The sequence below is a fragment of the Marmota flaviventris genome, chromosome 2 (genome assembly GCF_047511675.1).
Source record: "Marmota flaviventris isolate mMarFla1 chromosome 2, mMarFla1.hap1, whole genome shotgun sequence".
NCBI classification, from domain to species: Eukaryota; Metazoa; Chordata; class Mammalia; order Rodentia; family Sciuridae; genus Marmota; species Marmota flaviventris.
The window spans coordinates 12,126,271-12,141,167 of record NC_092499.1 but is presented as its reverse complement, the minus strand read 5'-3'; the positions used below and the strand labels follow the sequence as shown (position 1 = coordinate 12,141,167).

General features: G+C 40.4%; 1 protein-coding gene across 3 annotated transcripts in view; it reads left to right on the top strand.

Annotated features, from left to right (window-relative positions):
- Unc79 (unc-79 homolog, NALCN channel complex subunit) overlaps nt 1-14,897 on the top strand; it is a 216,084-nt gene that overhangs the window by 92,759 nt on the left and 108,428 nt on the right. For all 3 annotated transcript variants that reach the window (XM_071606555.1, XM_027931618.3, XM_071606553.1), the window contains exons 17-19: nt 8,348-8,486; nt 11,680-11,759; nt 11,847-11,995. In XM_071606555.1, the coding sequence (XP_071462656.1) occupies nt 8,348-8,486; nt 11,680-11,759; nt 11,847-11,995 (368 nt within the window). The remainder of the gene's footprint in view (nt 1-8,347; nt 8,487-11,679; nt 11,760-11,846; nt 11,996-14,897) is intronic.

Below are 14,897 nucleotides of genomic sequence, written 5' to 3'. Positions count from 1 at the left end.
TGTCTACCCTTTTATTAGTATCAATCTGAGGTGGCAGAGTTTCTAACCTATGAATTTATAGTATCCATGAATATTTCTGGTACCTAATGGTTTAAGGGAAGACAAAATAATAACAACAACAAAAGAAAACAGTATACAGCATTGAACTAAATACTTAGTTTCTATTATGACATCTACAATGTTAATTGGCTCAATAAACACAAATGGTATGATGAGCAATTGCTGGGCATGGTGGTGCATGTCTATAATCCCAAAAACTCTGGAGGCTGAGGAAGGGAGATTGCAAGTTCAAAGCCAGCCTCAGCAACTTATCGAAGCCCTAAGCAACTTAGTGAGATCCTATCTCAAAATACAAAATTAAAAGGGCGGGGACACCAGGCGTGGTGGTGCACACCTGTAATCTGAGCAATTTGGGAGGCTGAGGTAGGAGGATTGCAAGTTCAAAGCCAGTCTCAGCAACTTATCAAGGCCCTAAGCAACTCAGGGAGACTCTGTCTCTAAAAATATATATAAAAAGGGATAGGGATGTGGTCAGTGGTTAAGTGCCCCTTAGTTCAATTCCTGGTACAAAAAAAAAAAAAAATTGCTGGGGACATGGCTCAGTAGTTACATGTCCCTGGGTTCAATATCCAGTATTAAAAAAATTATGGTTTAGATGCTCATCAACAGATGAAGACTCTTAGAACAAATAGTGTCTACTGCATGTAGTAGCTACTTCCTAATTGGATAAGTGGAGATCAGGAGAATGGGTGAGGACAAGAAGAATGGGCTGGCAGGAGGCTTTGGCTAGTTTGCAAGACAGGTCACATCTGGTCTCTGCTACCTTGGTGGACAGTACTGGAAATGTGGGTTCCCAGGTGTATGCAGGAGTCGGTATATAGCAGGCAACTCTCCATTGGGCCAAACTGTGTGAAACTCAGTTTATGATTTGCTGTGGTGTTTTCTTTTTGTTTGTTCCAGGAACAGGGCCAGCCTCAATAAAACTGTGAAGTTGGCAAAGGTGTTTGTTCAGAGCCCTATCAGTTACTGTTTTAGCACTTATTTTTTCTTTTCATGATCTTCTTTGTCCCGCCAATCTTTATCTCCTGTTTGCTTGTCAAATAAATTTTGAAAAAATGTTTAGTGGTCAATGTGATAGTTATAAGGATAATTTTATAAGAAGATATTTGAAGATGAGTCATGAAAGAAAAAAAGTAGAAGAGTTACCCGAGGTTAGATATTTTAAATGGTAGCCATACCTAACCCTCTCTTTAAAAAAAAACCTCAGAAAAATTAAATATTTTCTTTTCCTTCTATTTTTTGCAGCCTGTTTTATTTGTGTGTACACACGCATATGCATATACATGACGTGTTATGTATAAATAAAGAACTTTAAGTATATTTGCATTGTTATACAACCCATCTCCAGGACTTTTTCCTATTGCAAAACTGAAACTCTAAAACTATTAAATGACAATTACTCCTGTCTCTTTTCCCACCGCCCCTGGGAGCCACCATTCTTCTGTTTCTACATTATACAATGTAAACTATATAAGTGAAACTTGTGTAGTATGCCTGAGCAGAATGTCCTCTAGTTTCCTCCATGTTGTAGCAGGTGTCAGAATCTCCTTCTTTTTTTTTTTTAAATTTTTTATTGTTGGTTATTCAAAACATTACATAGTTCTTGATATATCATATTTCACCCTTTGATTCAAGTGGGTTATGAGCTCCCATTTTTACCCCATATACAGATTGCAGAATCACATCAGTTACACATCCATTGATTTACATATTGCCATACTAGTGTCTGTTGTGTTCTGCTGCCTTTCCTATCCTCTACTATCCCCCCCTCCCCTCCCCTCCCCTCTTCTCCCTCTGCCCCCTCTACTGTCATTCATTTGTCCCCCTTGTATTATTTTTCCCTTTCCCCTCACTTCCTCTTGTATGTACTTTTGTATAACCCTGAGGGTCTCCTTCCATTTCCATGCAATTTCCCTTCTCTCTCCCTTTCCCTCCCACCTCTCATCCCTGTTTAATGTTAATCTTCTTCTCATGCTCTTCGACCCTACTCTGTTCTTAGTTACTCTCCTTATATCAAAGAAGACATTTGGCATTTGTTTTTTAGGGATTGGCTAGCTTCACTTAGCATAATCTGCTCTAATGCCATCCATTTCCCTGCAAATTCTATGATTTTGTCATTTTTTAATGCAGAGTAATACTCCATTGTGTATAAATGCCACATTTTTTTTATCCATTCATCTATTGAAGGGCATCTAGGTTAGTTCCACAGTCTTGCTATTGTGAATTGTGCTGCTATGAACATCGATGTAGCAGTGTCCCTGTAGCATGCTCTTTTTAGGTCTTTAGGGAATAGACCGAGAAGGGGAATAGCTGGGTCAAATGGTGGCTCCATTCCCAGCTTTCCAAGAAATCTCCATACTGCTTTCCAAATTGGCTGCACCAATTTGCAGTCCCACCAGCAATGTACAAGTGTACCCTTTTCCCCACATCCTCGCCAGCACTTGTTGTTGTTTGACTTAATAATGGCTGCCAATCTTACTGGAGTGAGATGGTATCTTAGGGTGGTTTTGATTTGCATTTCTCTGACTGCTAGAGATGGTGAGCATTTTTTCATGTACTTGTTGATTGATTGTATGTCCTCCTCTGAGAAGTGTCTGTTCAGGTCCTTGGCCCATTTGTTGATTGGGTTGTTTGTTCTCTTATTGTCTAATTTTTTGAGTTCTTTGTATACTCTGGATATTAGGGCTCTATCTGAAGTGTGAGGAGTAAAGATTTGTTCCCAGGATGTAGGCTCCCTATTTACCTCTCTTATTGTTTCTTTTGCTGAGAAAAAACTTTTTAGTTTGAGTAAGTCCCATTTGTTGATTCTAGTTATTAACTTTTGTGCTATGGGTGTCCTATTGAGGAATTTGGAGCCCGACCCCACAGTATATAGATCGTAGCCAACTTTTTCTTCTATCAGACGGCGTGTCTCTGATTTGATATCAAGCTCCTTGATCCATTTTGAATTAACTTTTGTGCATGGCAAGAGAAAGGGGTTCAGTTTCATTTTGTTGCATATGGATTTCCAGTTTTCCCAGCACCATTTGTTGAAGATGCTATCCTTCCTCCATTGCATGCTTTTAGCCCCTTTATCAAATATAAGATAGTTGTAGTTTTGTGGATTGGTTTCTGTGTCCTCTATTCTGTACCATTGGTCCACCCGCCTGTTTTGGTACCAGTACCATGCTGTTTTTGTTACTATTGCTCTGTAGTATAGTTTGAAGTCTGGTATCGCTATACCGCCTGATTCACACTTCCTGCTTAGCATTGTTTTTGCTATTCTGGGTCTTTTATTTTTCCATATGAATTTCATGATTGCTTTCTCTATTTCTACAAGAAATGCCATTGGGATTTTGATTGGCATTGCATTAAACCTATAGAGAACTTTTGGTAATATCGCCATTTTGATGATGTTAGTTCTGCCTATCCATGAACAGGGTATATTTTTCCATCTTCTAAGATCTTCTTCTATTTCTCTCTTTAGGGTTCTGTAGTTTTCATTGTATAAGCCTTTCACCTCTTTTGTTAGGTTGATTCCCAAGTATTTTATTTTTTTTGAAGATATTGTGAATGGAGTGGTTGTCCTCATTTCCATTTCAGAGGATTTGTCGCTGATATACAGGAATGCCTTTGATTTATGCGTGTTGATTTTATATCCTGCCACTTTGCTGAATTCATTTATTAGCTCTAATAGTTTCTTTGTAGACCCTTTTGGGTCTGCTAGGTATAGAATCATGTCATCAGCAAATAGTGATAATTTAAGTTCTTCTTTTCCTATTTTGATGCCTTTAATTTCTTTCATCTGTCTAATTGCTCTGGCCAGTGTTTCGAGAACTATGTTGAACAGAAGTGGAGAGAGAGGGCATCCCTGTCTTGTTCCAGATTTTAGAGGGAATGCCTTCAATTTTTCTCCATTCAGAATGATGCTAGCCTGAGGCTTAGCATAGATGGCTTTTAGAATATTGAGGTATGTTCCTGTTATCCCTAGTTTTTCTAGAGTTTTGAACATAAAGGGATGCTGTACTTTGTCGAATGCTTTTTCCACATCTATCGAGATGATCATATGGTTCTTATTTTTAAGTCTGTTGATGTGGTGAATAACATTTATTGATTTCCATATATTGAACCAGCCTTGCATCCCAGGGATGAATCCTACTTGATCATGGTGCACAATTTTTTTGATATGTTTTTGTATCCGATTCACCAGAATTTTATTGAGGATTTTTGCATCTAGGTTCATTAGAGATATTGGTCTGTAGTTTTCTTTCTTTGAAGTGTCTTTGTCTGGTTTAGGTATCAGGGTGATGTTGGCCTCATAGAATGAATTTGGAAGTTCTCCCTCTTTTTCTATTTCCTGAAGTAGCTTGAAAAGTATTGGTATTAGTTCCTCTTTAAAGGTTTTGTAAAACTCTGCTGTATACCCATCCGGTCCTGGGCTTTTCTTAGTTGGTAGTCTTTTGATGGTTTCTTCTATTTCCTCAATTGATATTGGTCTGTTTAGGTTGTCTATATCTTCCTGACTCAATCTGGGCAGATCATATGACTTAAGAAATTTATCTATGCCTTCACTATCTTCTAATTTATTGGAGTATAAGGATTCAAAATAATTTTTGATTATCTTCTGTATTTCTGAAGTGTCTGTTGTGATATTGCCTTTTTCATCCCTTATGCTAGTAATTTGAGTTCTCTCTCTTTTTCTCTTTGCTAGCATGGCTAAGGGTCTGTCGATTTTGTTTATTTTTTCAAAGAACCAACTTTTAGTTTTGTCAATTTTTTCAATTGTTTCTTTTGTTTCGATTTCATTAATTTCAGCTCTGATTTTCATTATTTCTTGCCTTCTACTTCTTTTGCTGTTGTTTTGCTCTTCTTTTTCTAGGATTTTGAGATGAAGTAAGAGATCATTTATTTGTTGGTTTTTTCTTTTTTTAAGGAATGAACTCCACGCAATGAATTTTCCTCTTAGAACTGCTTTCAATGTGTCCCATAGATTCCGATATGTTGTGTCTGTGTTTTCATTTATCTCTAAGAATTTTTTAATTTCCTCCTTGATGTCTTCTATAACCCATTGATCGTTCAGTAACCTATTGTTCATTCTCCAAGTGATGTATGCTTTTTCCTTCCTTCTTTTATCGTTGATTTTCAGTTTCATTCCATTATGATCAGATAAGATGCATGGAATTATCTCTACTCCTTTATATTGTCTAAGAGTTGCCCTGTGACATAATATGTGATCTATTTTTGAGAAGGATCCATGTGCTGCTGAGAAAAAAGTGTAACTGCTTGATGTTGGGTAGTATATTCTATATATGTCAATTAAGTCTAGGTTATTAATTGTGTTATTGAGTTCTATAGTTTCCTTATTCAACTTTTGTTTGGAAGATCTGTCCATTGTTGAGAGAGGTGTGTTGAAGTCTTCCATGATTATTGTATGGTGGTCTATTAGATTCTTGAACTTGAGAAGAGTTTGTTTGATGAACATAGCTGCACCATTGTTAGGGGCATATATATTTATGATTGTTATGTCTTGTTGGTGTATGGTTCCCTTGAGCAGTATGTAGTGTCCCTCTTTATCCCTTTTGATTAACTTGGGCTTGAAATCTATTTTATTTGATATGAGTATGGAAACACCTGCTTGTTTCCGAAGTCCATATGAGTGATATGATTTTTCCCAACCTTTCACCTTCAGCCTATGTATGTCTTTTCCTATCAAATGCGTCTCTTGTAGGCAGCATATTGTTGGGTCTTGTTTTGTGATCCATTCTTCTAGCCTGTGTCTCTTAATTGGTGAGTATAAGCCATTAACATTTAGGGTTATTATTGAGATATGGGTTGTTCTTCCAGCCATATTTGTTTATTTATGTTACTAAACATGGTTTGTTTTCCTCTTTGATTATTTTCCCCCCTTTACTGACCTACCTCCCACTGTTGGTTTTCATTGTTATTTTCCATTTCCTCCTCCTGTAATGTTTTGCCGAGGATGTTTTGAAGAGATGGTTTTCTAGCTGCAAATTATTTTAACTTTTGTTTATCATGGAAGGTTTTAATTTCATCTTCCATCCTGAAGCTTAATTTCGCTGGATACACAATTCTTGGTTGGAACCCATTTTCTTTCAGTGTTTGAAATATGTTATTCCAGGATCTTCTAGCTTTCAGAGTCTGTGTTGAAAGATCAGCTGTTATCCTGATTGGCTTACCCCTAAATGTAATCTGCTTCCTTTCTCTTGTAGCTTTTAAAATTCTCTCCTTATTCTGTATGTTGGGCATCTTCATTATAATGTCTCTAGGTGTGGATCTCTTATGATTTTGCACATTCGGCGTCCTGTAGGCTTCTAGGATTTGGGATTCTGTCTCATTCTTCAAGTCTGGGAAGTTTTCTCGTATTATTTCATTGAATAGATTGCTCATTCCTTTGGTTTGAAACTCTGTCCCTTCCTGTATCCCAATGACTCTTAAATTTGGTCTCTTGATGTTATCCCATATTTCTTGGATGTTCTGCTCATGGTTTCTTAACAGTCTTGCTGAGCTGTCTATGTTCTTTTCAAGTTGAAATACTTTATCTTCATTGTCTGATGTTCTATCTTCTAAGTGTTCTACTCTGCTGGTAGTATTCTCAATTGAGTTTTTAAGTTGGTTTATTGCTTCCTGCATTTCTAGGATTTCTGTTTGTTTGTTTTTTATAACCTCTATCTCCCTGTATAGTTGATCTTTTGCTTCTTGGATTTGTTTATGTAATTCATTGTTGAAGTGATCTTTCATTGTCCGATTTTGCTGTCTGATGTCTTCCTTGAGACTCCAGATCATCTGAAGCATGTATATCCTGAATTCTTTATCTGACATTCCATCTGCTGCAGCTATTACCTCTTCTAACGTTGAGTTGACCTGCATTGCTTGTGGTCCTTTCTTTCCTTGTCTCTTCATACTGTTCGCGTTTCTTTCTGCTTGGTGAAACTTTGTGCTATTGAATTTTCCCCCTATATATTTATATTGTTCTTGTATAGTTGCAAAGTCTCCCTTGCAGGCACGGGCAGCGGCTCTGCCCTTCCTCCAATTGGGGCAATGTGCCTACCACGCCGGCAGGCCGCTGGGCCTGTTCTGCTGGTCGGTAGCAGGTCCGCCTACCTTGCAGGCGCGGGCGGCGGCTCTGTCCCTCTGCGGGCCGCTAGGCTTGTTCTGTCGGTGGTCGCAGTTCTGCCTACTTTGCAGGCGCAGGCAGCGGCACTGCCCCTCTGCAGGCCTCTGGGGCTGTTCTGCTGGTGGGTCGCAGGTCCGCCTACCTTGCAGGCGCGGGGGTGGTGGGGGGCGGCTCTACCCTTCCGCAGGCCACTGGGCCTGTTCTGTTTGTCGGTTGCAGGTCTGGCCTGTTCTGATGGTGGTCACAGTTCCGCCTACCTTGCAGGCGCGGGGGGGGGGGTGCGGCTCTGCCTCTCAGCAGGCCGCTGCTCCTGTTCTGCCTGTGGGTTGCAGACTCGCCTACCTTGCAGGAGTGGTTGGCAGCTCTGCCCCTCCGCGGGCCACTGGGCCTTTTCTGTCGGTGGTCACAGTTCTGCCTACCTGGCAGGCGTGGGGGTGGTGTGGGGTAGGGGGCGGCTCTGCCCCTCAGCAGGCTGCTGGGCCTGCTCTGTGGGTGGTCACAGTTCCGTCTACCTTGCCGGCGCGGGGGGAGGGGGCGGCTCTGCCTCTCAGCAGGCCGCTGCTCCTGTTCTGCCGGTGGGTCGCAGGCCCGCCTACCTTGCAGGAGTGGTTGGCAGCTCTGCCTCCTTCTTTTTTAAGGCTGAGAAATATTCCATTGCATGGACAGACCACATTTTGTTGATTCATCTGTTAATGGACACTTTGGTTGTCCTACCTTGTTCCCTTTTTCTCTCATGCTATGGTAACTTCTTGCTTCTAATATTTTAACTTGACTGGACAATTAGCATTTGTATTTGAACATATCTCTGAAAACCTCTTATTTTCCCCTCCTAAATAAATTCTGAACAAAATGTTCATGGGTGGGAGTCCTTGGGTGAGTGGGATACTTACCAATCTAGGGGATTAAAGCAGAAGTGGAGAGTAGCCTAGGAAGATGTGAGAGTCGCCTAGATGATGTGTTCATTATTTTTTCTTTTTTATTCAAGTGAAAACAAATGCTTCAATAACAGTTGGTACAGATCTTTCACTGTTATGGAAGCAAACTCAGGTTTCCTGGAGGTGTGCTGCCTTGCCCTCCTAGCTCAGAGGGTTGAACAGAACAGGCCATGATCCATTTTTATTGACTTAAGCCAAACCTTCTGTGCAGCCCAACGGTTTGCTGTGTTTGTTTCAGGAGCCCACAGACAGCCTGGAGGATAGCCTCCTTTCTTCCAGACCAGAGTTCATTATAGGCCCTGAAGGAGAGGAGGAGGACCCAGCAGCCAAGCATGGGGAGAACCCAGGCAGTCGCACCACGCCCACGGAACATGCTGGTAGGTGAACTTGGCTGATGGGGAGGGCACAGTATGCACCTTCCAGTTTGCCCAATGCTCAGATCCTTGGTTTCTTAGGTTGATATAGACTATGGCAAGTTCAGATGCACCTTTCTTAATGTTGACTTATGCAGATGAGCCATTTCCTACCAGATTATGAGGTGGAAGATCCATTATAGCTTCAGTGGAACACAATCTGATCATCTTTCTGGAAACAGATCTTGTTACCCATGAAAAACTTATGTTAGTGTAGAAAACTAACACAATTCCGACAAAATGAGTTGTGTTCATTGTGTGCAGAAGTAACTATAAGCAGACGCTGATTGGCTGAGGTGGAGGGTGCTGGCAAGTTCAACAGCTACTCAGGGCACGTGGCCAGAGCAAAATATTTTCATTCAGAGGGAACACAACTTGCTTCCATGCAGTTTCTGCACCCCATGTACTTGGCTAGGACAATGGACAGTTGGTAGTTGCTAAGGTCTTTCTCAGAGTCTAGATGACTCCACTCCCAGTTGGGAGGAGGGATGACTTTATAATTTGCTTAAAGGCTCTGAGTGGGCAGATTTGGAACAACAAGATGACAGGAAAATGGATTAATTTGTAATTTGTGCTCTGAGGGAGTTTAGGGAATTCAGGATGTGACCCCCATGTGCCTCTGGAGAAGCCTAATTTTCTAGATCTGGATGGTGGTACTCTGGGAATTTGAACAGTACCTGGGGCAATTTGAGCAGCTTCAAAAAAATATTCCTGCTTTCACTATCCTGAACTATTAGACTATCTTCTTCCTGGGAGACTCACTCCAGAATCAGAAAACAAGGGCTTTACATCATTCCTTCAGCAAACAGTAAGCATTCTTAGGGGACTGTTTTGTGGGGTTCACTGTTGCTACTCAGTGTCTTATTCAGACCAAGGTAACCACATCATTGCTACAAAATTCTTGGTCAGAACTGCTTCCACTTGGTAAAGTGAGTATGAATATCTCAGCCCACACCACTTGATACCATTGAAACTTAGAGTTTGAAGGAATGTCTGAGGTGATCCATTTTATTGGTTTTTGAAGGGTACTTCCTGGAGCTATGAAAACTCCCTGTTACTTTCTTTGGAACTTCCTTCATTGGGGTGACAATTGGTGGGAAAATGAGGGCCAATGATAAATATGTGGGCTCCCTGCCCAGCTCTGTGGGATTCTCCAATTTGCTATACTTTTTACACTGGAGTTCTAAGCAGGATTTTCCTTAAACAAAGCATCCTTCAGAAAAGAAGGTTGAATCTGCTAATCTAGTTCAGCCTTCTAACTTTGCTGATGAGAAAATAAATCCCAGATGGGTTAAATGATCTGCCCATGGTGGTGTAGCTCTTGTGATTCATTTATAATTTATGCTTATACATAAGTGCTTCCGAGGCTGTGCTGGATGGAGCACCACAAACATCTGAGGACTGGAAACAAACAAAACAAATGAGCTCCACTCTCCACCCCCAATTTTGAGTATATTCTGGGTGGGGGCCTGGGAATTAGAAATTCGAATCTTACAAAACTAGTAGTAGCAGGAGTTGGGACTAGAAACCAGGTCTCCTGCTTTACTCAAAAGTAATGACAGCCCAGAGTCATGCTTTTTTCAGGCTTCATGCCTAAGGGAAGCCAGGGCTTCACTTAGAATCCCCTGACCTGTGCTCTTTCCATACAGATTTATTTTCTAAACCTAAGATAATGCACAAATCAATCAATTGCCCCTTCTATATACAATATTTTATTGGAACAATGGTTAAAATTAAACAGTTTTTAAAAATGAATTACAGATGTCCCTAGGGTGCTGGTTTTAAGACACATCCGCTCCGCCTGACAGAGATCAAAGACTGTGTGGTGCTCAAGATAGTGTAATATTTACCTGTAATCTACACACATCCTCCTATGTGCTTCACATTATCTCTAAGTTGCATATAATCCCTAATATAGTGTAAATGCTATACAAATAGTTGTTATATTGCATTTTTTATAGAATGATGATTAGAAAAAAAATCTGTATATGTTCAGTATAGATGCATTTTTTCCCCTCTGGATGTTTTGGAGCCTTAGTTGGTTGAATCTATAGGTACAGAGACCGTGGATGTAGAGGCCAGCTGTACTATTTTTCTTGCTGACATATCATAAACTCTACTTGTAAGGCGTTCACTTTGCCCTTCTTCCCCAGACACTGCTTCAGGCTCTGGCACAGCGTCAGCTGCTTCCCTTCTTTTGCTCTCTGCTGTCTTGCAGGACACAGCTATGGACTGTGTCCTCAAGGAAGCCCCTGTAAACTCTCCCATGACCGCGTTCCTGGCTTCTCAGAGCTGCAGGCTGCCCCAGCTCTGTGGCCTTCAGGCAGCGATCCTCACTCCTCCTCAGGGAGTCAGGGGGTGGCTGCTCCATCCGCATGTTCAGTGATTCCATTACCTTCAAGACAATTTCGTTTTTCTTCACTCAGTGGCCTGGTGCCTATTGCATATGGCAGTCATCTATGTCCACCACTAAAATATTGTATCAAACTTCCACATTAAACAAATCGAGCCAAGGGCTGGTAGCAAGTGTTTAAAATATCTTTGAATGGAATATTCTCAGTAAACTGTTTAATATATAGGCCGAGAGGATTAGACTGCCGTTGTCTCTAATCCTAGAAATTGCCAAAGCTTACTACATTGGTGTGTTATTTAACACATTTTACACTAGTGTCTTCATTTGGTTAACTTCATTGAAGTTACTATAGTATACTATTGCCCTCCCCCCACCACCAGTGACAAAGGGTTTAGAGATCCTACAAGAAGATAAAACAAAAAGATAAAACGAGTGGTGTTCTCATCTGAATACATTCATCTTTTTTTCTGAATGCCCTATTTTGAGTTAATTTATGGGATAACCCCCTCTGGTGTTAATTGACCTGCACAGGGCTGGGCTGGGGTAGCTCAGGGAGCCAAAGACCTCAGAATCCATGATGGGCCAATAGTGAAAATGGAGGCAGAGAAGCCTACATTGAGGCTTTCTGCACTTGTCTCATGGAAGGTCTATACTCTAATTTGGAGAGCAAATAAAAACATGTAAGGTTTGTGTACAAACACTTATCAATATATTCTGTATTTGGTTTCATGATCTTGATCAACTGATGATGATTGGGGTGTGTGGAGTAGATAGGCTAACCTTTGTGTAATTATTTCTTCACAGCAGTAAAGAATGATACTGAAAGAAAGTTTTGCTACCAACAGCTTCCTGTAACGTTGAGACTAATATACACCATTTTCCAGGTATATTTTCTGAAATCTTTGAATTTTTGGATTAGTAGCATGCTGTTTTGGAAAACCCAGTAACCATGTGGGGTTTTTTTTGCATAGGAAATGGCTAAATTTGAAGAGCCAGACATTCTTTTTAATATGCTCAATTGCCTGAAGATTCTCTGTCTGCACGGAGAATGTTTATACATTGCTAGAAAAGATCATCCCCAATTTTTAGCCTACATTCAGGACCACATGTTGATCGCAAGGTATGTCTTCCTAATGTCTTATTTTGTTTGTTTATATTTTAAGCTTCAGACGTGAACTTAGAATATGACTTACTAGCTCATTTGGGTTATTTTCTCAGGGAGGACTGCTTTATTACCTATGGAACTACTTTTATTTATTTTATTTCACCTGATATTAAACTATGTCAATATGAAGATTATGTTCACTTGCTAGATACTGTAGGAATATTAAAAAGTAAAACACGGGTTATTTTTATGCCTTTTAGTTGTTATATGGGTTAAGAATAAAGCATGCCCTATAAAAAGTCAACAGATAATTTAATAATTACTTAGTATAACTAAGTAAGGATTTACTCATTTTCTCACGTGAAATGGAACTGCTAATAGACATCTAAAATCCCTCCATGCATTGTCTGGAAAGTTATTTTCTTAGACACTGCTGAGGCATTTTGAGAATAATAATAAAATATTGCCCTGGATATACAGTGCTTTCTTCTGGAGGACCTTAAAATAACTGTTAGAGTTTTCCTGGCAGCAAGTCAAAAAAATATTATCCTCATTTTACATGAAAGAGAATAAGATGAGACAAAAGGAAAAATGATAAAAAAGGAAAAGGAAAAAGGTTCCTTCAGGTTAAGGGTAACTAGGAGACAAAACCAAGTCTGTCTTTACTTATTTTGTTCACTTATTTATTTACTCATTCAAAAAATATAATGAGTGTTCACTGTATATATTACTATTCTAGGCACTTGGGGAGTTTGTAGTCTTGTCTAGAAGGGATTAATTCTCAGTATACAGAAGATGATCACATATTTTATTATTTAAATTGGTCTACTTTTTAGATTAAAGTGGGATGGCCTTCACAATAATATCAAAACAACAGGATAAACTAAGATCTTGGATAAACTAAGACACATGGTCATTTTATACACATGTGCACACACACACACACACACACACACACACCCAAATATGTATATATGTGTAACCCAAGGTAATGTGATAAGTGACTATTTTGCACAATCCACAGGTGGGTGAGCTCTTTTCTGGATGAATGGCTGGGGAAGGGCTGAGCAGTAGAGACCGTTTGGGTACTACAGCAAAGAATTTTGGTTGATAAGTTTGGAGATAGGTAGAACCTTTTTGGGGAAGCATAAGTGTTAAGAGCAACCAGAGGATGGAGTTGCAAAGAGGAGGTGAGAAATGAGCAAGGCAAGCCTAGGTGATGCCAAGGTTTCATTTTTGCTTCATGATTCATGGTGTGGTTTTGTGAGGTAATAAGGAAAAAAGAGGCCAGAGAAGTAGGTTGGGACCCAGCTGTAAAGAGCATATTTCCTGAGTGTTCTGTCTTTCCTCTTCTTATGAGGCCACCAGTCATTAGATTTAGGGCCCATCTTAATTCAGTATGAACTTGCCTTAACTAATTATGTCTATTCTAAGTAAGGTAACATTCTGAAGTTCTAGGTGGACATGAATTTTGGGGGACACTATTCAACCCACTACAGAAGCACCTATGGGAAAGGCAGAGGAATGACAGAAGGAAAGGTGGAGAGGCTACAGAGGTTTCCTCATCATAAAATAGGGATTATCCAGGTGTAGCGGGAGGAAGGAGCTGAGAGGTAGACATGCTGACCTGGATGTGGGGAAGAGTGAGGATGATCTGAAAGGTTCAGGCCAAAGATGAGACAAGCTGCAAATATGGTCAGAATCAGTGATGGAACAGTCAGGGCAGATGTTCTGTTAATTCTAGAGGAGTGGGGATTCTTAATAGGCAGACTTCAGTTACTGAAGTATTCCCCACAGAAAAATGTGCCCAAGCCTAATGGATTATTGATGCTGTGCTTTTGGGGTACTTAGTCTAAGCTTTTTCCTCAAAGTCCCACCCTAACATCATGACAATGAAGGAGTCTGGGAAAGGACAGTCTTCCTCTTTTCCACCCAAGCTGCCTTAGAGGACTTCAACAGCCAACAGGACAGTCCAGATCCAGCTTCTTGCCCTAGCATGGTGTTCTGGAGGTTCTGTGTGTGGTTCGCCTCCTTTATCTAAGTTGAAAGTTCCACAAAGTGGCAATTATGTCTTCTCTTTCCTCTTCATTCTTCATAGAAACATCATCATGCTCCCTCACAGGGATGATGGTAGTTCAAGGTCTTTGAATAACTCCTGTATGCCAAGCACCCTGCATCAGCCCACATTGGGAGGAACTGAGAGTTCAGAGGAGTTGAAAACTTTGCCCTTGGTTATACAGCTGATTGACGGCAGTGCTGGGATTAGACCCACGTTTGTCTGACTTCCAGTACTCAGGTTGAACTGATGGTGTTTGAAAATGGCTCTTTTTTATGCTATAGTTCTGGCATGTCTTCTGATTAGCAGGCAAATTTATTGTGTTGTATGTCAGTATGCTTTCTGCAAAGAAGAGAGAGAAAGTGACATTCTGCTCATCTCTCTGTGGTTCATTATAAGCTTTTTTTTTAAGTTGTTGATGGACCTTTTAAAAATTTATTTATATGTGGTGCTGAGAATCGAACCCAGTGCCTCATACTTGCTAGGCAACCGCTCTACCGCTGAGCTACAATCCAGCCCTCATTATAAGCTTTTTAAAGTCACAAATTGTCGCCAGCTGGCCAGGCTGACAAGATGATCTGAGTTATTTATCAATAACTAAGAAAGTGGCAAAGAAACTACACAAACATGAAAATACCTTTTTCTTAATTGCTGGGGTCAGGGATGGCTCTGTGACCTCAAAGATCACCTTCCATGCTGGAAAGAGGGCAAGGGGAGCAAGAGAGGCAAGCAAGAGAGCCAGCACACCCCAAAACCCTCTACTTATTGAGGAAAAGACATTCTATAAAATGTTCCACCCAAATAAGGCAAGGGATGGGTTTCGAAGGGTGGAGGCTTGCTTGGTGATGTCTTGTGGTCAGG